This window comes from Loxodonta africana, chromosome 24, assembly GCF_030014295.1.
Source record: "Loxodonta africana isolate mLoxAfr1 chromosome 24, mLoxAfr1.hap2, whole genome shotgun sequence".
Lineage (NCBI taxonomy): Eukaryota > Metazoa > Chordata > Mammalia > Proboscidea > Elephantidae > Loxodonta > Loxodonta africana.
This window is the reverse complement of record NC_087365.1, coordinates 55405053-55426461: the sequence shown is the minus strand read 5'-3', so window position 1 is coordinate 55426461 and position 21409 is coordinate 55405053. Positions and strand designations below refer to the sequence as shown.

Below are 21409 nucleotides of genomic sequence, written 5' to 3'. Positions count from 1 at the left end.
GACGGCCCCAGGTCTGGCGGGCCGTTGCGCCACCACTTCCGGCACTTTACGGAGCGAGTGCGCCTGCGCGGATCTCAGCCTTGTCATGTGACTCGAGGTCCGGTGCTTTGTTAACCAATCAGAAGGCAGTCTCTCTTCAACGCAAGCCAATCAACTTTCGGGTTAGAGGGTTTAACTCGTATTTAAAAAGAGGAGGCTTTGCTTCCTAACGGCTAAGATCTTGGGCGGATTGGCGGCCACTGGTCGGAGGTGGCAGGTGACCAGTGTGTAGCGGGCAGGGGTGAGGCCTGGGACGAGGGGGGCTGGTCGAAGGCGGCCTCAGGGCGGGTGGCGGGGCTGGAGGCCGAGGGGCCCAGAGGAAGGGTCCGCGAGGGTCGCCCTCCCAGCCTGTCCACAGTGCCCACCTGGGCTCTTCAGGCGCGTTTCCTTCGGCGGGTGGGCACCGAGGCGCCTTGGAAATGCCGCGTGTTGTTTATTCCCGTAGAAGCGGATGGGGGTTGTTGAGTGGTGTTGCGGGTGCTTCTGATGGGATTCTCGTATTCAGTGAGCCGCTGGGTTAAGAAAAATACGGAGGGGTCTCTGCCGTCCTGGAGTTCACCTGCTGTCTGGGTTGAGGAGACAGACGACGAACTAACAAGATAACGTCCAACAGTGGTGGGTGTTCTGAACCAAGTGAAACAGTTACATGGTTTAACGGGGGTTACTTTAGATCTACTCGGCTGCTTAGGAAAGGTTGGCGGCCAAAGAAAGGTTGGCGGTTGGAACCCACCCAGCGGCCCTGCAGGAGAAAGGCCGGCAGTCTGGTTCTGTAAAGATTGCAGCCAAGAAAGCCCTTTGGGACAGTTCTACTCTGTCACATGGGGTTGCTATGAATTGGAATTGGCTAAATGGCACCCAACAACAGCTTTAGATAAAGGGTCCTGAGTGGCGCAAACCTTATGGAGCGGTTCTACTCTGCTCACATGGGGTCACCATGGGTAGGAATTGACTGGAAGGCCGCTAACAACAACTTTAGGTAGAATAGTCTGGGAAGGGGCTTATCCTGGCTGGATGAGTGAATGGACAAAGAAATGAATGATAACCTTCTGCAGAGGCCTTCCCAGGCCAGCGTTTCTCAAACCTTGGACCACCTATATGAGATTACTGGGGCCCTTGTTAAAAATGTAAGAAGCCCTGGTGGCCCGGTGATTGAGAGCTCGGCTGCTAACTGAAAGCTTGGTGGTTCGAACCCACCAGCCACTCCACGGGAGAAAGATGTGGCAGTCTGCTTCCACAGAGATTACAGCCCAGGAAACCCTATGGAGCAGTTCTGCTCTGTCCTGTAAGGTCACTGGGAGTCTGAATCAACTCGACTGCAACAAGTTTGTTAAAAATGTAGACCCTTGCTGCAGACCCAATGAATCAGAATCCCTTGGGAATAGGACCCAGGTGTGTCTACTTTCAGCAAGCTCTCCAGGTGATTCTGATGTTTCAGTGAGAACTAGTGGTCTATACCAGTGCATAGTATCATCTGGGGATGATGTTAACATTTACGATCTGATTTATTTAGTAGCCTGGGGTTGGCCCTGAGAGTCTCCATTTCTAACAAAAGTCAGGCAGTGCAGCTACTGCCCTTGACTTTCAATTCTGCCCCCTCCTTAATGTTCCTTTTTCCTTGACTTAAACACTTTTCAGCAGTGTACTCAGTTCCTTTCCACTCACTTTCATCTTTGTAGACATTCACAGGTCTCCTGTGCTGAGGGAGGAAAAAAATAAGTCCTGACCGTCAACCCAGAGTGCTGTTAAAGCTAACACTTTTCCTAGTTAGAATTGTAGGATCTCATGAAGGTCCTCTTGTCACTGCCTCCTGCATCTGGTTCTAGATCAGAATCACCCGAGGAGCAGTCTCCCTGGGCGAGTCCTCAGAATTTCTGAATCAGAATCTTATCCATTCTGCTTCTTCATCATTCATCTTCATGAGGAGAAAAAGAAAGAATAAATTGGAGCCAATGTCTGTAGCTTTTGTCAGAAGACTGTTGAGTAAATGTCCTGAGGCCTCTGTGATCTCCTTAGTCAGCTACTTGTGATTGTTAGGGAAACTGGAAGCCTCAGAGCATGTCTTAGAAATTAATGTTTGCATAATATAAACATATAAGTCCTGTTACTTTTTTTGTTTATTATTATTTTTTACTTAACCATTTTCTGTAAGAGCCTGGGCTTTTTAGGCCTCTTCATCATGAAGTTTGCATATTTATAAAATGAATATAAAGCTTTGGGATGTGCTTTCTGGTTGCATTATCATATTCACTGAGCAGCTGGGTAAGACAAATATGGAAAGGTTTCTGCAGTCTCGATAGGTGATAGTGCCTGACTCACAGTGTGGGCTTACTGTGAACTTTTTGTTGATGTAGAGGCTGTCCCAGGGCTACAAACAGACCCATTCCTGACTGTGTCTTTAAGAATTTGCAGGTAGGTTGGAACAGGTGCATAGGGTTCTCATTTAGCTTTACTTTAGCGCAAGAAAAGACTTGGAGCCCTTTCGGTGAATTCAGAGCTGTGTGTGTGGCAAATGGAGGTGATCGTGATGAATTTGTTGCAGGTCAGGGGCTGGTTCAATTGTTTCACTAAATCTGTTGCTGTCCAGTCAATTCTGACTCATAGTGACCCCATAGGATAGAGTAGAAGTGCCCCATAGGATTTCCAAGGAGCAGCTGGTGGATCTGAACTGCTGACCTTTTGGTCAGCAGCCTAGCTCTTAACCACTGTGCCACCAGGGCTCCTCATTTGTTTCAAAGCGAGGGCAAGTTTCCCCAACACTGAAGGATAAGTCTGAGTTATCCGTAAGGCAGACGTTGGTAACTGGGGACTTACTGTACTTTGTAAAAAAAACTCATTGAGTGATTTGATGCATACTGTGTGCCAGGTGCTGTTCTAGGTTCCGGGGGTGAAACAGTGAGCAAAGCAGGACTGAGCCCTTGCTGTCACAGAGCTTTCTTTCTAGTGGGGAGAGGTGCACAGTAAATACATATGTAACGTTCGTGTAAGATGCTGAGAGACGTGAAGAAAAGTAAGGGAGGGGTGGTCCTGGAAAGGCACACTTGAGCCGAGACCGGAATGAAATGGAGGGTGAGCCACACATCTGAGGAAAGAGCCTAATAGGTAGATGGAACAGGAAGTGCAAAGGCCCTGTGGCAGGGCACTTGTTGGAGGAAAGAAAGGAGCCCTGTGTGGCTGGTGTGCAGTGGATAAGAAGAGGAGAGGTGGTCAGGGTCTGCGTTCTTTGGAACGTCATGGGCCTGTCCCTGCAGGTCAGTGTTTGAGATTCTTTTGAATTGAGCTAGGGAGCCATGGGAGGCTTCTGGACAAAGGACTGACATCGGGGTCATTGGCTGCAGTGTTGAGAGTGACCATAGCGGGACAAGGGTGGAAGCAGGGAAACAGATCAGGGAGAGAATTGTTGGACCGAGTGGTGGCAGTAGACATGGTGAGCAGTGCTTTTGCAGACAGAGCCTAGAAGATATGCCCATGGCTTAGATGTGGGGCTTCAGGGAAAGAACCACACAAGGCTTTCAGTCTGAGCAACCGGCAGAACGGATTTGTCACCAACTGAGATGGCGACTTTGCTGTGAGAAGTTTGGAGAGGTGGGGGTGGCAGGCATCAGGACTTCAGTTGGGGACATGTTAGAATTGAGGTGTCTCTTAGATAACCAGGAGGAGAAGTTGCGCAGATGGTAGGAAATTTGAGTCGAATTCAGGGAAGGGGTGTGAGCTAAAGATGGAGATTTGGGAGTCCTCAACCTATGGAGACTGGATGAGCTCACACAGTGAGTGTAGACCGAAAGGAGGGGGTTCACCCAGGGAGTGAGTGTAGACAGAAAGGAGGGGTTCACCCGGGGAGTGAGTGTAGACAGGTGGAGAGGTGGTTCACTCGGGGAGTGAGTGTAGACAGAAAGGAGGGGGTTCACCCGGGAAGTGAGTGTAGACAGAAAGGAGGGGTTCACCCAGGGAGTGAGTGTAGACAGGTGGAGAGGTGGTTCACTCGGGGAGTGAGTGTAGACAGAAAGGAGGGGGTTCACCCGGGTAGTGAGTGTAGAGAGAAAGGAGGGGTTCACCTGGGGAGTGAGTGTAGACAGGAGGAGAGGTGGTTCGGAATTGAGCTCAGGGCACTCTCCTGAGCAGGGAGGGGAGAAACAGCTTTGTTTTTCACGTGTTAAGATTAAGTTGCCTGGTAGACCTTTCAATGGTAGTTGGATCTCTGAGTCTGGTGGTATGAGGCGAAGTTAGGGCCAAAGGTGTAAATTCAAGTTATCCTAATAAAGATGGTGAGAGCCAAAGCACTGGATGGGGGTAGCTAGGAGGAAAAGAGGAGGGTCCAAGGACTCTTTTTTGGGTCCCCCCAGACACTTTCAGGTTGAGAAGAATAAGGCCAATGCAACCCAAGAGGAGAAGATGGGACAGCTAGTGTGGTAGGAGATGCACCTGGAAGCTAAGTGAAGGAAGGGGGTTCAGGGCATGGTGATCCACCTCGTGAAGCGCTGGGGCAGGCAGTTGGGCTTGGCATCCACAGGGTCCCTTCATGGTGGGGACGAAAGCCTGAGGGGGAGTGGTCTTGGAGGAATGAGAAACCTTGTAGAGAGGAGGAGTGTGGAGGTCTCTCTGAAGCTTTGCTGTTGGAAGAGGAGGAGAGAGAGGCAGTTCTGGGGGTGAAGAGGATGTTTTTTTTAAAGGTAGCAGGTATCACAGCGGGCTTGTACCACAACAGAAGTGATCCACAGAGCGGAAGTGATGGAGGAGAAAGACCATTAACTCGGGAGTGCAGTCTGAGCGTGCATGCCGGGGGTGGGACATGGTGCACAAGGGGAGAGGTAGCCTTGCATACAAGCTGCACGTCTGTCTCATCCATGTTAGATGACAAAGCACTTCCCTGATCAGCTTCATTTGGGCAAAGAAAGAAATTACACAATTCTGTGGTTGGCTGGGGCTTTTTCTCAGGGAGTTAGAACTCTTATGTTAACATGGCAGCACTTTGCAGCAGGTGGATTTGTGTGAACTAAAGCACGGTTCTTTTTTTCCTTTCAGGCATCATGGATAAGTCTAAGGAAAACTGCATTTCAGGACCCATTAAGGTGATTGAATAATATAATTGCAATCATGTCTCAAATGGAGATTGGTCCCCTATCTGGAATTTATACCTTTATTTATTTATTTTTTTGATTCTAACTGTAGATTCCTGTACTACACTCCCAGATATGAATGGCTGCTTTCCTCAGCATTCAGTGACATTTTGTCAATTGCCTCAGTGTATCTCTAATTTGTTCTGCCTTGTCTTATAGTTAGCAGTATCCTCTGCTGTATGCAGGATAATACTAATGTACCTGACAAACCAAAAACCAAACCCATTGCTGTAGAGTGGATACCGACTCACAGTGACCCTATAGGACAGAGTAAAACTGCCTCCTAGAGTTTCCAGCGAGCACCTGGTGGATTCGAACTGAGGACATTTTGGTTAGCAGCTGAGCTCTTAACCACTGTGCCGGCAGGGCTCCTTATGTACGTGATAGGAACCTAATATTTGTGCAGCTAGATTGATTTGTGCTCAGTTGGATGCCTGTACTCTCTTGCTTGCCAGAAGTTAATTTTCTTTGGCATAGATTGTTGGGGTCATAATTCAGGGAACAGTAAGCGCTGAGGAAAGTGAAGTTGCATTTTTAGTCAGCATTTCCTGGGAACCTACTTTGAGATGCAGGGATTATGCTGGTGAAAAGCATAGGGTCCTGGACTTTGAAGAAGTTGGAGTCCGTTGGGAGGTGTGTGAGCTAGTACCATGACTTGGGATAATATACCTAGAGCCTGGGTACTCCTGAGGAGAGGTGCTTGGTTCAGATTGGGATGGGTGAAATCCAGAAAGGCTTCACTGAGGAAACCCCACTATGAAAGACCCCAACACTTAGCATTTAATGAGTATTTGTGGGGTACCAGGGTGAATGAAATAAGCCCCAGGTTTTTTTTCTTCTTAGAACCCAAAACACCAAACCTGTTGCCATTGAGTTGATTCTGACTCATAGCAAGCCTCTAGGACAGTAGAATTGTACCATAGGGCTTCCAAGGACTTGAACTGCTGACCTTTTTAGTTAGCAGCAGAGCTCCTAACCACTGTGCCACCAGGGCTCTTCTTAGAAATCAGAATAAAAACATATATATTACCTTTTTTTTTTTTTTTGTGGGGGGGCTTGTCTTTAGAAGTCTCAGTCATCAAATAAATGGATGTTTACCTTTCTTACTGATTGAAAGTATAAAATGACCAATAAGAAAGAGGCTAAACTGAGTCCCTATTTTATTCTTGGTAGAAGGCCAGCGTAAAAGAGGAAGACCCTAGACGAGATGGATTGACACAGTGGCTACAACAATGGGCTCAAACATAGCAACAATTTTGAGGATGGCACAGGACCGGGCAGTGTTCCGTTCTGTTGTACACAGATAGGGTTGCTGTGAATTGGAACCAACTGGATGCCACCTAACAATTTTGTCTTCAAACTCTGTGATAAACATCTTTTAAAAAAATTGCTCTGTGTTTAAAATGTTTTTTTTTCACGTATCACTGCTTAAATGCCTATTGTGTTGTGGACACTGCAGACTTCAGAAGTAACTGACTCTATCTGAAAGTCTTTTAATTTTAAACCCTCTCTTTGAAGGCACTAACCTCAGTGAATGGATGATGAACTTTGAGGCTTCACTTCCCATCACTGGCTCCTTATTTATGATGCGAAACTGAAGCTGGAGGAAATCTCACCCATCCTCTCATTTTAGCCTGATTACCTTGAGTTAATTTAACTGTATTTTAAGCTTGTAATGCACTGTGTATGAACCCGATGTCGATTGTGACTCACAGCGACTCTGTACGACAGAGCAGAACTGCCCCAGAGGGTTTCCAAGGCCATGATCCTCACAGAAACAAACTGCCAAGTTTTTCTCCCATGAGCGGCAGTTGGGTCTGAACCACCAGCCTTTTGGTTAGCAGCTGAGCTTAACCAAGGCTTTTCGCACTGTGTATACCAAAAAAACCAAACGCGTTGCCGATGAGTTGATTCTGACTCATAGCAACCCTATAGGACAGAGTAGAACTGCCCCACAGGGTTTCCAAAGGAGTGGCTGGTGGATTTGAACTGCCAGCCTTTTCATTAGTAGCCGAGCTCTTAACCACTGTGCCACCAGGGCCCCAGGCACTGTGTATAGGTGTGTGAATTATACATTTTGTTAATAACTTTGAAGAACCTACATTTATTTCTTCTTTGTCAGAGTTCTTTTTGCTCATGACCACTTCGAGCCTTAGACACGAAACATTAGGGAGTAATCATTACCAAGCTTATTGTGTTAAATCTGGCCAATAAAACAATTGGGCTGTCTTCCAAAACTTCTGCTCTCAAGAGTAACCACCACTGAGCATTTTGGTGCATTTCTTTGTTTTTCTCTTAAACACAGGCATTCAAAGGAATTTCAGAATTAGAATTGAGATTTTAGTATAAAGTGTGTATATAGCGGCTCTTTGCTAAACAACAAATGAGGAGTTTCTGTTACAGAGAATTTTTAGAACGTGCTTCATGTCCCCTCTCATATCTTTCAAGCTTTCACTTTAGCTGTATTCCCCATCCTCTGGATGCACTAATTACAGTGGCCTTCCCGCTTGAGGGATGCTCGCGATTTTGTTATATAAGAAAACAAGCTTTGTGAAATTCTCAAGATATTCAGCTTTCCTTTTTCCCGCTTCAGGGATACTCGTGATTTTGTTATACAAGAAAACAAGCTTTGTGAAATTCTCAAAATATTCAGCTTTCCTTCATGCCATCCATGAACTTACTTTTATTTTTCCTCTCCACGTAGACTACACTTCCACTTGGTGATGGTCCGAAGCGTGTTCCAGTGACTCAGCCATTCCCTTCTCAGAACCCATTGTCTGCAAGTGGTGGCCAGGCTCAGCGGGTCTTGTGTCCTTCGAATTCCTCCCAGAGCATCCCTTCACAAGCACAAAAGCTTGTCTCCAGCCGAAAGCCAGTTCAGAGTCAGAAGCAGAAGCCATTGCAGATAACCACTGTACCTCGTCCTGTCTCCAGGCCACCCAACAACACCCCAAAGGGCGAGCAGGCCCAGCCGCCAGCATCTGGTAAACCAGTTTTGGAGACTCATTGGAGAGTCATTCTTTCTGGTTGTTGCGAACAAGCGAGTGTGTGAGCTGCGTTTATTGTCTGCAGCCCTAGTCTTTCCAGCCTGTCTGTGGAGGGGAGGGGGACGGTGCGGTGCTGAGCTTGAAGTGGCAGTGTCTGCCATAGGTCAGGCCTGTGGTAGAAATACAGGCCTGACCACTGCCCTCACGGGACACTTGGGAGTCGGGAAGGACACAGGACCATTCCCATGTCCCTCTGATTGCTTAATAGTGAGTGGGTTTTAAGGTGTCCTGGTGGCGCACTGGCTAAGTGCTCAGCTGCTGACCAGAAGGTTGGCAGTTTGAATTCACCAGCTGCTTTGTGGGAGAAAGAGGTGGCGGCCTGCTTCCATAGATTACAGCCTTGGAAACCCTATGGGGGCAGTTCTGCCCTGTCCTCTAGGGTCACTATCAGCTGGAATTGACTCGATGGCAATGGGTTTGGTTTATTACAGGAGATACACCTGAGGAACTGAAAAGTCTGAGGTTATGGAGCATGGGCGGAGCTTGGGGGCACATGAGAGAACTGAGGCAGACCAGGTAGGGTCATAGTGGGCTCTGTTGGCCGTTAAGGAGTGGGGGCTCCATCTAGTGCATTGGGTGTGCTGCCCAGGGGTTTTTGAGCAGAGGACGGGCGTTTTAGAAAGCTCCCTCTGGGTGTGTGGAATGGATTGGAGAGTCACACTGGTGGGTCCGGGTATAGTAGGACAGGAGGCTTTTGCAGTGGTTTAGGCTAGAGGTAGCGGTGGCTTCGGCTGGGCACAGCAGGGTGGATGGTGGTAGTTGTTACTTACTGCCTGTTGGGTGCTTACACACAGTGGACTCTGTGGTAAGTGCTTCTTCATCTGCTGCCTTGTTGCATCCTCATAACTACCCTACAAAGGTAGCCAGGGTTGCTAACTCAGTTTTACAGAGGAGGAAACTAAGACTCAGAAGAGATTAACTTAATCCAGAGACAGAGCAAGGATGGAGAGGTGCAGACTCAGAGCTGGGCACCAAAGGAGACATGGGAGAGGAGTGAAGGGGAGTTGGGGGTGGCGGTTGCGATGATAATGATCCACAGAGGGAAGGAGACAATGGAGACCCACGTGATCCATGGAGGGAAGCAAACAGTGGAGACCTGCGTTCAGATATCGGAGCAGAGCAGACTGTGCTATTGCTATTGCTTGTTTGAAGTGTCAGGATCAAGGGGAAACGTCCTGTGTGCACATCAACCACGTGGCTAATGACGTAGTCTCGGGCCCTGCTGTGCAGTTGCTTTGTTGTCTCTGCTGAGTTAGTGGCTTCTGTTCCTGTTTCTCCTTCCAGCCAGTAGAGTGGAAGGAGGGTCCTGGCTTATGTTTTGTTACATTTTTTGATGGTTTTTACGTGGCATGATTAGAGAGGAGGTGTGTGTGGACAGTTGGCTGGTCCACATAGTGGGGAGAAGCTGACAACTCATAAGTTTGTCATGGAGGGGAAGACTGGTAATTCTGCTGTAGCGGCGCTCTTCACATGGAAACAAGCTGAGGTTTCCGGGAGAATCTGCATGGTCTTGAGTCTTTAAATCATCAGCAGTCCTAACTACCTATCTGCCCAGCATTACTCTAGAAATTCTATAAAGACTTTGCTTGGTATGGGAGTCAGGTTGGAGGGTAGTGGTGTTTTTTTCCTAAAGTATAAAGAAAAGTAGCCCAATTTTTTTTTTTTAAACTTGTTTTACATAGGAAATAATTCTGGAAAGGAACTGGCGTCAAAACAGAAAAAAGAAGAATCAAAAAGGTAAGCTTTATCTTAATTGCAAAATACTGTATTGTCATTCTAGAATACACCTTTAATTGTAAATTTAGTTGTGGGAACTCTTAAAAAAAATAGGTCTTTATGTTTTCATTTAGAAAACTGGCTGTCAGACAGTTCCCAGATTTCTAATCTTTATAAAAGAGGGAATTTTTTTAATGATGGGTATTTCCTAGAGACTCGAGTTGTGCTTTTCAAATCTAGGAAAAGCCCTTATGAATCTGGTACACACAGAAATGTGTAAATAAAAGCTGCTTTCTGCCGTCAGAAGTAACCACTCACTATATGTAGTTCATGTGTGTTGCTAGACTTCTTTCTGTTCTTATACAAAAGCGCAGGTTTTTAAAAAGCAGAGGTGGTTATGTTGGAGAACTATATATACATTGTGTATGACTATCATTATTTTGACAGTATTGATAAAACTGTTGTATTTATTCTTTCATAAGCTTGCTATAACATTTTCCCAAGAAATTGTCTAAAAGGCTGCTCTCAATCTCTGAACTGCCTAGACTCTGGAATGTAGTAGCAGGAGCCAGGAATGAACCCACACCAAGACTTATTTGCTTCTAAATCCATTGGTTTTCGATCTTAACTGCCCAGTGGGATCCAGCCTGCTCCCGTCAGTAACAGTGGCTCAGCATCCACCACCAGGATGGTTCTCAGCCCGAGAGTGTTTGCATCTCTGGATGGTGAAGGAGGATGTAGTTAGCTCGAAAGAGTCTCACAGGTGGTTCTGGAGCATTCTTCCCTCCCTAGTCACTTATCTAATCCTCTTTTATGTTCTCCAGCGTAGTGTTGTTAGTAGGCCTTTACACCTGAGCATAGGACAGCCTTGGGACGATTCCCGTTCCCTGTGTCAGCTCTAAAAGTCAAAGACAGTTCCTTGTCACAGACTCGTGCAGCTGGGGGAGGGGTGTGGAGTGCGTTTGTGGAGACTCACTCATCGTGACGATGGCTTGGTTCTTAGGTACAAATCCAGAAGGTGTCTAATGCTATTGTTGACAAATTGTTGGAGAAGATTTATTTTCTTCACATTTTAAACTGTTCACATTCTTTCCTAGAAGGCAATGGGCTTTGGAAGATTTTGAAATTGGCCGCCCCTTGGGTAAAGGAAAATTTGGCAATGTTTATCTGGCAAGAGAAAAACAAAGCAAGTTTATCCTGGCTCTTAAAGTATTATTTAAAGCTCAGCTAGAGAAAGCAGGAGTTGAACATCAGGTGAGAAGAGAAGTAGAAATACAGTCCCACCTCAGGTAAGTTTTCAGATTGGTGCTCAAAAGAACGGTGTATAGAACCTAAAGTTCTTAAGAATTAAAAGATTATAAAACTCTTATTAGAGTGCTTGTGTCTTAGTACTGCAAAGAGTAATTAACTGTGATTTTTCCAAGATTTATATGGACTGTTTTGCTGTGGTTCTGAAAGATCACGTGCAGATTTGATGTTTTGTTATGAAGTAATTTATGTGAGCAAAAGCATGTTTTGTATTTTTCTCTGGGTTATTAGGGGGAATCACACCGCTTATTCTGAGGGTAACCAGTGTGCAGACCGGCAGCCTGTTGGTTGATTCTGGCCTCTGGATTTTTTTGTTTTTTTCTTTGTTTTATTTTTGCTTTCATAGCATTTAACAATTTGAATGAGTTGCTAATACTTAAAAATCTGGCTTCATCAGGCGGGTATCCATGCGTGGTGACAACGGGCTGGAGTTGAGAGGAGCCAGCGTCTCAGGCCACGTTCTCCAGCTGCCTGTGGCCCTTGCCCAGCCCACCCTACCTGGCAGCACAAACGCACTGCCATCACTGAGCACTGCGTATACATCATCTGTCTCAGTGTCTGGGGATCAAACCACTGTGGAAATGCCATGACTTTTTTTTTTTTTTTTTTACATTCACGGACAGTTAACATTTAACTGAAATTCTCCCTAAGAATAAATAAAGATGCCTAAAGGAAGGAAATACAGGTTTCCCTGCTGTCCAAAAGTAGAGCATCCCTATGAAACCTTTTGTAAGCAGAAACTGTGTAAAGCTAAGGAGCAATTACAGTTAACTAGCGTGGGAAAAGTTTCTGAGCATTCCCAGACCCAGAAAATAACCTACCAAATCACACACAAAACCTAAAAGAACACTGACATAGAGTAAAGGCAGGAAAACTGAGTAGTTCCCAGGGAAGGAGCTTGGCATTGTACTCCCACTGGTCGGCGTGCGCTGCCCCTTTAACAGCTCCCTACAAAATAAGTGAACCCCAGCCATTCGTTTTTCGCCTTTTTGCGTAGTAGCGAAAATCCTCTTTGAATTTCTTTTGGTTAGCGATAACAAGGTACTGTTGTAGGTCTTTCGTAAAAGCGAAGTGGCGTAAAACAAACTTTGGAAAAGTGAGGATACCTAAAATAATCTTAACCTGAGGTCCACGTGTACCTTGAAATTGCATGGAAAATGATGCGTGGTGTCCGTGTTTTCCTGTGGACTGGGTGTGTAGCTTCAGGATCTTGAGCGGAGCGGGAGCGGGGGCTCATGGCCAAAACCGGTTAGAAATCCCACCGGCTTCACGTGAGAGGTTCGTTTGATATCAGCTCCCAAACCAGATGCTAGTGTATTTGTCCTTTGTTGCAGGCATCCTAACATCCTCAGGCTGTACGGTTATTTCCATGACGCCACCAGAGTTTACCTAATCCTCGAATACGCACCTCTTGGCACGGTATACAGGGAACTTCAGAAGCTTTCAAAGTTCGATGAGCAGAGAACTGCTACCGTAAGTTCCCAAGTCTCGTCCCAGACTAACTCTGGTTCCTGCAGAGCAATAGGCCTGTTGTTATCGGGAGTCATTATTGTCTCATGACAGTACAGCCTGGTAGAGTCAAGTATCTGAAATGGAAGGATCAAGATAGCTGTAGCATATGTACAGGTAATATCAGGTACCAGGTTGCATGTGGTGGAAGTTTGTTTCCACAGGCGTTTTGCTTCAAAAATGTGTATACCTAGTTGCCCTCCATTTCACATTTTGTTTTTAAACAATAAACATTTTATTTTAGAATAGTTTAGATTTACGAAAAATCGTGAAGATAGCACAGTGTTCCTCATATCACACACACCTAGTTTCTCCTGAGCATCTTACAGCAGTGTGGTACAGTTGTTACAGTTAATGACCCAGTGTTGACACACTGACTGTATAGCTGAAGCCCATGTAGTCTTCCAGTCTCCTCGGTCTTTCCCATGACTAGACTCGGGTTACAGGTTGTGGAGAGGAAGGTCGCAGGTAAAGCGCATTCTCATCATGTCAGGGGTACATCCTGCCAACATGACTTCCACACCTGGCCGAGGTGTGCTTGCCAGGTTTCTCCGCTGTGAAGTTTCCCCTCCATACTGCCCTCTTGGGAGGAGCAGAAAAACAAGCCCACTTTAGTAGGTAAGCTTTCAGGTTGATGTCCAGAAAAATGATGCACAGAACTTAAAAGTTCTTAAGAGTTCAGTGTTCTCCTCTCTGAGGGCATAAATTATTTGAAATTTTTCTTTAGGGGAGATTTGCCTGTTCTTCTGTAGTTACTCAGTCCTTCATTAACATCAGAGTAGACTCGTGGATATTTTATACTTTGGTTATAATCCAGTCCTACTCCAGTACTGTTTTTTTTTTTTTGTGTGTGTGTGTGGTTCACATTGTTCCATTTTTGGCCACTGGGAGCCCTTTCAGTTGACCCCTGTGTCCTTTTGACGTACCCCATCGTTGTGGGCTGTTTTGCCACTCCTTACTTTCCGGCTCTGCACGCTGCCCCAGATTCATCTTGTGTATTTCTTCCCCTAGTTGTGGCATCGGCCACTTCTTCAAGGAGCGCTGGTACCTTTTATTGGAGAGTGATTACCTGAAACCAAGATTGGGTGCCGGGTGTGCTTGTTGCTCCTGGGGTGTCATTACTTTTAGGTCCTCTAAGCTGACAGAGCAAGAAAATATGGGTGTATATTAACCAACGTATATACACATCTGTAAATATTTCCATATCCATTTGTATCTGTATTGAACAAAACATGAGTTTATACTGATGTTTCCAACTCTGATCCATTCCCACGTGGACCATTCTAGCCTCCTCCCCTGGCTTGTCTGTAAACTCCCACTCCTGCCATCCAGTTACTTGATCATTCTATTCCAGTCTGACGTATTGCAGTATTGTGGGAAACAGTTTTATCAGCTAGGGTAGAGTGCTCAGGGACAGTTCCTTTTTGCCATCAGTCTTACAGACTCCACTCGCTTCCATCGCCTAGGTCAGCACCTTTTCCTCCATGGCCTTCAGCGAAGTTTTCATACGTTTGTAATAGAGTTAGAGTCTTTTGTTACTGTTTGCAAACATTTTCTCCCAGTCCGTGTGTGGGTTGTTTTTCATTTATCTTAACCTGTGTCTTTTTGTAGCGAGGAAGTTTTCGGTTTTTAATAGAGTCCAGTGTATCAATGTTTTCTTTCATGGGTTATGCTTTTGGTGCCCCTCTTTTTTACGTAAATGCAATTACTTGTTTTAACTAATTAACTACCAGTCTTAATTTCAGTTGGCAAGTGTTGGGGCCTATTGAATGCTGGCTGCTCTGCTCGTTAATCTGTTTCTTGGTGTAGATCACTGGGCAGTGTGCCCACTAATTGTCTTCTTGGCATTGATTTAAATAACGTTTCAGTTCAGGTGACTTTACTTCTATCATTTGGTGAAATGCCACCACTGTTCCCGTATTGATGGATGACCCTTCTCCAGCCTTGTCTCTGTAATAACATTTTATTCTTCAAATCACAGTATACCTGGTCTGTAACTTTCTTTTCATTGAAGGCATGTTATTGACAGGTTTTCATGCCAAAAATATATAATTTCTGAATATGGAATGTTTGCCATTGTGATAAACAGAAATAGATTTACTTTATTTCTGTTTTTAGTATTAGTGAAGAAAATCAGTTTGACACTGTGTCACCTATCGGGTGACTTCCTCTTAAATTGGTAGATCAATAAGGGAATGTACTTCTGAGTGATAGTGACGCTCCCTGACGTACTCTTTCTACCTTTTTTTTTCTTTTTTGAGGGACGGGGTGGGAAGCATGTGAAACTTACTTTTTCTTGAGTTTTCTGATGTTGATACCATATTCAGAAGGTTTTACCCCCCAGCAAGATTGTAAGAATATTTACATATTTTGAGTTTTTTTTTTTTTTTTCCAGGTGGAATTTATTTTGGCATAAGGAGGATATAGCTATTTGAAAGAAAATGAAGGTTCTTTGTAGATTTCTTAGTTGTTAGGTGATACATTTGTGTGTCTTTGTGTGTGTGTATCTCAACCTGTTTCCCTTTTCTAATTATAGAAATTTTAGGGTCTTTTATATATCCAAGGAGCCCTGGTGGCGCAGTGGTTAAGAGCTCGGATGGTAGCTGAAAGGTTGGTGGTTCAAACCCACCAGTAGCTCCGGGGGAGAAAGATGGCAGTCTGCTTCCATAAAGATTACGGCCTTGGAAATTGTAGAGGGCAGTTCGGTCTATCCTGAGGATTTGCTGGAAGTCAGAATGGGCTCAACAGCAGCAGTTTTTTTTTTTTTTTTTTTTTGTTTTAGCAAGGCCTGAGGTGAAGGAATGAGGTGCCAAAGAACTCCAGTTAAACTAATAGCTTTTTGTTGGGAACGATTTGAACAGGGGGAATCCACCGCCCTTTGGGATTCTGATACGTGCTCTTAAAGCATCATTAACCCAGAGCAGGAGGAGGAGAAGAACGTTTTTCTTTGCCTTCACCTTCAGCGTATCACAGCGCCCAGGGTCACTCTGAGTCGGAATTGACTCGATGGCAGTGGGTTGGCTGTTGGCTTTGGCCTGAAAGAATGAAGGGTGTCCTTTCTGATGGTAACATTTGGTTTTTACCTATTTGTTCAGTAAACATTTTTGGTGTAAGAAAATGTTCAGTCCTGTTCCAGCTACTTTGGAGAACAAAGTCTTCTCAAACTGTAGCCACAGCTAAATATTATACTTCGAGTACAGTAATAACAAAACACTTCTTACCTATATCTGGAAGGAAATGCTGGGTCTGCTTGCCAGTCCTTGTGAGTCTGGTTGGGGACTGGAAAATCCTTTCTTAAAAGAGGTGGTAACTTAAGGACACTGAAGTGATGAAAAGACTGAATTGCTTGTGCATTTTTAAGTTGGCTGATGATTAGCACATGCAAGAAGTTAAGACGCCATTTAACGTGCGTGGGTCCCTGCTTGTGTTTTCTCGGATTGTTCAGGGTTAATTTCTTCCCTGGTATTCTCGAAATAAATGTTTAACCTCAAACAAATCCTTTTTTAAAAATAACTTTATTTTGTTGTTGTTGAGAATCTACACAGCAAAACAGATACCAATTCAGCAGTTTCTACAAGTACTATTTAATGACATTGATTGTACCGTTTGATGACATTGTACTGTTTAATGACATTGTACCGTTTAATGACATTGTACCGTTTAATGACATTAATTACATTGGAGCTGAGCCACTGCACTCCTCCTTTTCTGAGCTGTTCCTTCCCATTAACGTAGACTCCCTGCCCCCCAAGCTTCCTATCCAACTGTTCGAGTTGCTGTTGTCAATTAAAAAAAAAATCCTTTTGTTGTAGAATGATCTTGGTTTGAAAAATGAGAATTGATTACACTTGAAAGATTTTTTTCCAAAAAATGTGCTTTTTTTCCCCTTAATATTGTGTTTTCAGTGAAAGTTCACACAGCAGAATAGGTTCCAATTCAACCACTGCTACACAAATTGTTCAGTGACATTGGTTACCTTCTTCACAATGCGTGAACATCTCGTTATTTCCGTTCTGGTTGTTCTGTTTTCATTCGTCTAGTTTCCCTGGCCCTTTACGTTCTCATCTTTGTTTTAATTAATTGTCGCACGGACTTTCCATCCTCTTTTTTTCGTAGTATATCACGGAATTGGCAGACGCCCTGTCTTACTGTCATTCCAAGAAAGTTATTCATAGAGACATTAAGCCGGAGAACCTGCTCCTCGGATCCACTGGAGAGCTGAAGATTGCAGATTTTGGGTGGTCGGTGCATGCCCCGTCCTCCAGGTGAGCGACTTAAGAGGTTGAAGCTCGTCGGCCTAGCAGAAGCCCCCACCGGGGGCCAACCATGAGCTAAATTGTGAAATCCTTAAATGTAAATTTTGTCCCTGACTCTTCTAAGTTGGAGCAGGTGTTTATACAGAACTACTTTGGCATAATCTAGGCCTGGTAATAAACTAGAGTCTTGGAGAAAACTTTATTCCGCAACCATTTTGGGGATTTATAGGGTTGCTATCGAGTCAGCAATGAGTTTAGGCCTGGGGATAAAGAGGCTGAAGGTCTTTAGAGACTAATGAAGGTGATAGCAAACAGATATGTCAGAAGTGACATTGGTGATGGGGGGGCACTCTCACCTGCTCCCTGGGTGAGAGGATGGGGTGAAGCTTCCAAGGGTGGCCCTGCAAAGATCTAGAGCCGAGAGCCCAGGCCTTTGGGGAAGTTAAAATGTTTGGGTGGAGCTGTGTCTGCTTCTGTCTGCAATTGAAATAGTCCTTTCTTGCCTCTGTTAAAGCTGAAGCAGAAAAGTCAAGCTCATAGAACAACTTAAATCTTATGTGAACTTTGCAAAAAGAGCCAGAATATTCTCTGCTATTTAAAATTTATTTTGGGTTAAAATAGGCTTTTGAAACTTAGCGTGACTTGACATGCCCCACTTCACAGTATATTGCCTGATTAGCATTTGTCAGCCTTGGGGGAGGACTTGAAAATGACAGCCAGATTACCTTAAAGCTGGTTTCTAGCCTAAAATGGACGACGGGGGAAAAAGCCCTTTGTGTTACCACGTGGAACAGTTTCGGGTGATGCACTGAATTAGCTGCTGAAGTCTTGTCTTTTTCTTTTTAGAAAGCACTGGCTGCCTTTCATTTGTGTGAGTTGTTGTCCCTGGCTAGGCAGATGATACAGAATTGCAGGTTTCATAGAATCACCATGTTAAACTAGACCTTAATGTGTCCGGTGGTTTGGAGTCTTTTGTTGGTCACTTTGCCCCACATCCCAAAGGTTAATAATGACTGTTATTTCCAGATTCTCGTGCCCCATGGTTTGAGAACCTCTTGATTCGGTCTGTCTCCCTCATCTCATTTGGGGATGAGAGGGGTTAGGGTCCAGAGAAGTCACTTCTGATCCCAGATCACAATCCAACTGAGTGAACATTTGCATGCTCGCTGGGTGCCAGGCGTGGCTGAACACAGTGCCGGCATAGGGTAACTATAAAGAATAGCTGATAGAAAGCAACAGGGACTTACAGTCTGTGCTCTTGTTTTGATGTCTCTGCCATCCTCAGTTTATCTTCCACCTTCGTCAGGGAGATCCAGATGCATTGAAATGTTGACCTGTAGTTGAGTGCACACTGTCTCTCCAGTGCCTACATTTGATGCATGTTGACATTTGCCATATAAGTTGCATCCACTTTTTGGTGACACACCTGAAAATAAATTGCTGACATCATGATGCTTCACCCTTAAGTACTTCAGTTTACGTCTCCTAAAAACAAGGACATCTCCTATATAAGCACAAAATCGTCATCACACTAGAGAAAAATTATGCATTCTTTCATATCTAATAGCTAGTCCCTGTTGAAATTTCCCAAGTTGCCAACAAAATGTATTTCATCACTTTTTTTAAAAATCTGAACTCAGTCAAGCTTCATGCGTTTTATTTGTCTCTTGTGATCTTAATCTAGATCAGTCCCTGAACCTGTTAAATGAAGTTTTCTGACTATGTCACTTACCTTGGTCCTTTGTCCCATGTGTTTGCTGAAAACTGGAGGTTAAGACTGAAGATCTGAATGGATTCAAGTGAAATGTTTTTGGCAAGAATATGTCATGCGATGAATGTGGTGCCAACCCTGACATCTCAGTGTCTCTTTTGTACCAACGATCTGTCAGAAGGCAGCACGAATCTATAACCCAAAACCTGGTGCTTTCCTAGTGGGACAGTTCTTAGTTTCTTGTCCTTAGTGTCACCTGGCTCTTAGCTTCTTAGCGTATCTGTCACGGAAGAACAAACAGGAAACTCCAAATGGTATTTACAGAGAACTTTGCACGGCTGCTTTTAAACAGTAACAGTTTTAATTTATACTCTGGAGTTGTGCAGATTTGGGGCTAGGCTTGGTTGCTGTGTTCTTTCTTACACACTCCCTCAATCTGTCTCCTGTCTACAAATGGGGATTTATTGATTTATTTAAAAGATTTTTTTCTTTGTGGTTGAAAATCGACACAGCAAAACATAATGCCAATGTACATGAACAATCTGGGACGTTGACCACACTCTTCAAGCTGTGGAGCCATTCTCACCCTCCTTTTCTGAATTGTTGCTCCTGAATTAACATAAACTCACTGCCCCCTAAGCTTCGATCTAATCTTTTGAATTGCTGTTGGCAGTTTGATCCCATATAGATATTAAAAGAGCACAATTCAGACATTCTTTACTAACTAAAGCTAAACTGTTGTTTGGTTTAAAGAAGACTTCAGAGGATGTTTTTGATTTAAAGTTTAAAGATTGTCTCAGGGCAATAGTTTCGGTGTTCATCCAGCCTCAATGGTTCTGTAAAGTCTGGATTCTACAAGAATTTGAAATTCTGTTCTACATTTTATCCCCTTCTGATCAGGACTCTACGGAAATGGGGATTTATAATAGTACCTGCTTCCTGGCACAGGATTTGGCCTAAAGAAAGCACACAGTAGTTAGTGTACTGTTAATGGTTTCTAGTGGCTGTCATAATAATCAAGACAGAGCCTGTCAACCTGAGCCCTTCCCTCCATTTCCAGGAGAACCACTCTCTGTGGCACCCTTGACTACCTGCCTCCTGAGATGATTGAGGGCCGAATGCATGATGAAAAGGTGGACCTCTGGAGCCTTGGAGTCCTTTGCTATGAGTTCTTAGTTGGGAAGCCTCCTTTTGAGGCGAGCACATACCAGGAGACCTATAACAGAATTTCACGGGTAAGACGTCGCTGAAAGGCATCTGCCACTTTCAGAATTCTTCTGTATTAGCCTCAACTTCGGGCTGGTGAGATCAGCACAGTTCTACTCTGTGGTGTCTCCCAACCACATCTTGTTTCTCATTTATTTTACTCCAGGTTGAGTTCACATTCCCTGACTTGGTAACAGTGGGAGCCAGGGACCTGGTCTCAAGATTACTGAAGCATAATCCAAGCCAAAGGCTGACGCTAAAAGAAGTACTTGAGCACCCCTGGATTACAGCCAACTCGAAAAAACCACCAAGTAGCCAGAACAAAGAACCAACTAGCAAACAATCTTAGGAATCTTGTGGGGGGAAATCTGAGCCAAGGCCGCTGTATAATCCGGCAGGAAAATGCTACTGAAACTTCACCCGCTGTGGACTGCCTGCCCTCCATCGAGAGCGCTGCAAAAAATAATTTTTTACTGAGCATGCAGGACCTCAGGCTCCCTATTCAGAAACCTCTACGTCAGTAAACGTGACGCTCTGTAATCTCCCGGGCTCCACTGCACCTGCCCCAACAGCCCCAGGTGAGGAGCCTTGTGGGCGACACAGGTGGAGGCTGGTGGTGGGAAGTGCCACCTTCGCCCTGATGATTAAAGGAAGTGCCGTGCAATAACCTCCAAGTCCCCGAGTGTGTGTGTAACTTATTGGGTGGCCGCGCCTGGCAAAGCTTTTGGAATGGACACTTGATCTTTGTTTCCGATGTTAAAATAAAAGACTTTTGCATAGACTTGTATTTTTACTTCAGCGCATCCCCTTGGGAATGCCCTCTGTCCAGCACCCCTGTTACGCCTGCTTGGGTGTAGTCTTTGTTAACTGCTCGTCCCCTATATGAAATTTCAGATAACAGCACGTGCTCCACCTCTGTCTCAGGCCTGGCTCCAGGCACCGCCACGTATCTCAAAGTTGTTTCTGAATGTCCGGGGCTAAGTTTTTTTTTAATTACATGAAGTTATGGCCTGTGTGCACTTTAAAAATAAAAGTGTAAATAAATGCTTGAAGTCTGAGGTGCACGGGTAGTTCTTTCCACCACCTGCCCACTACTGGCCTCAGGATGAGCAGGTGCCAAGAGGAGAGGTCTCTCCTTTGGTCTGTATTATGCTCGGTGTGCACCTAATTCATAAAGTTACGTATCTGTTTACACAGCATGGCCCTGGCTAGCAACAACTTCATCTGTTCGTCAACTAAGGACATGGTGAACTTGCCAGTGATGAAGGAAAACCTGGGCTTGTTGAACTCACTGAGAACGAATAGCAAGCTTTTATGGCTGACCTTTAGTGCAAGGGACTAAATATCAGAGGTCAAAATGTAGAAGTGGCTACATAAATACCTGCGTTGGGGTCACAGAGGAGTCAGGGAAACTTGAAAGCACAACTGGGTGAAACTGTGGCACCCAGTTACCCCCCTAGGACAAAAGGGCTCTGGGTTCCTATAGAAGTCTTGAGCCAAACC

The 21409-nt window shown here is 44.9% G+C and overlaps 1 protein-coding gene across 5 annotated transcripts; it reads left to right on the top strand.

Annotated features, from left to right (window-relative positions):
- Nucleotides 1-4: 4 nt before the first annotated feature.
- Nucleotides 5-20685, top strand: AURKA (aurora kinase A). 5 transcript variants are annotated; one of them, XM_064276239.1, is made up of 9 exons: nucleotides 5-97; nucleotides 5059-5105; nucleotides 7858-8137; nucleotides 9883-9937; nucleotides 11014-11205; nucleotides 12559-12697; nucleotides 16850-16998; nucleotides 19761-19935; nucleotides 20073-20685. In XM_064276239.1, the coding sequence occupies exons 2-9, from the start codon at nucleotides 5064-5066 to the stop codon at nucleotides 20253-20255; spliced, it is 1215 nt and encodes a 404-aa protein (XP_064132309.1). In that variant the 5' UTR covers nucleotides 5-97; nucleotides 5059-5063; the 3' UTR covers nucleotides 20256-20685. The 5 variants fall into 5 exon arrangements, with proteins under 5 accessions (XP_064132309.1, XP_064132311.1, XP_064132307.1 ...); XM_064276241.1 differs by having other exon boundaries at nucleotides 5-161; XM_064276237.1 differs by lacking the exon at nucleotides 5-97 and adding an exon at nucleotides 171-280.
- The last annotated feature ends 724 nt before the right edge of the window (nucleotides 20686-21409 follow it).

Excerpts from the sequence above, each read along its gene's own strand:
- AURKA (XM_064276239.1), top strand. The coding sequence starts at position 5,064 with ATGGATAAGTCTAAGGAAAACTGCATTTCAGGACCCATTAAG. Across the intron at positions 9,938-11,013 it reads AAAAAAGAAGAATCAAAAAG|AAGGCAATGGGCTTTGGAAG; the intron begins GTAAGCTTTATC and ends ATTCTTTCCTAG. Across the intron at positions 11,206-12,558 it reads GAAATACAGTCCCACCTCAG|GCATCCTAACATCCTCAGGC; the intron begins GTAAGTTTTCAG and ends CCTTTGTTGCAG.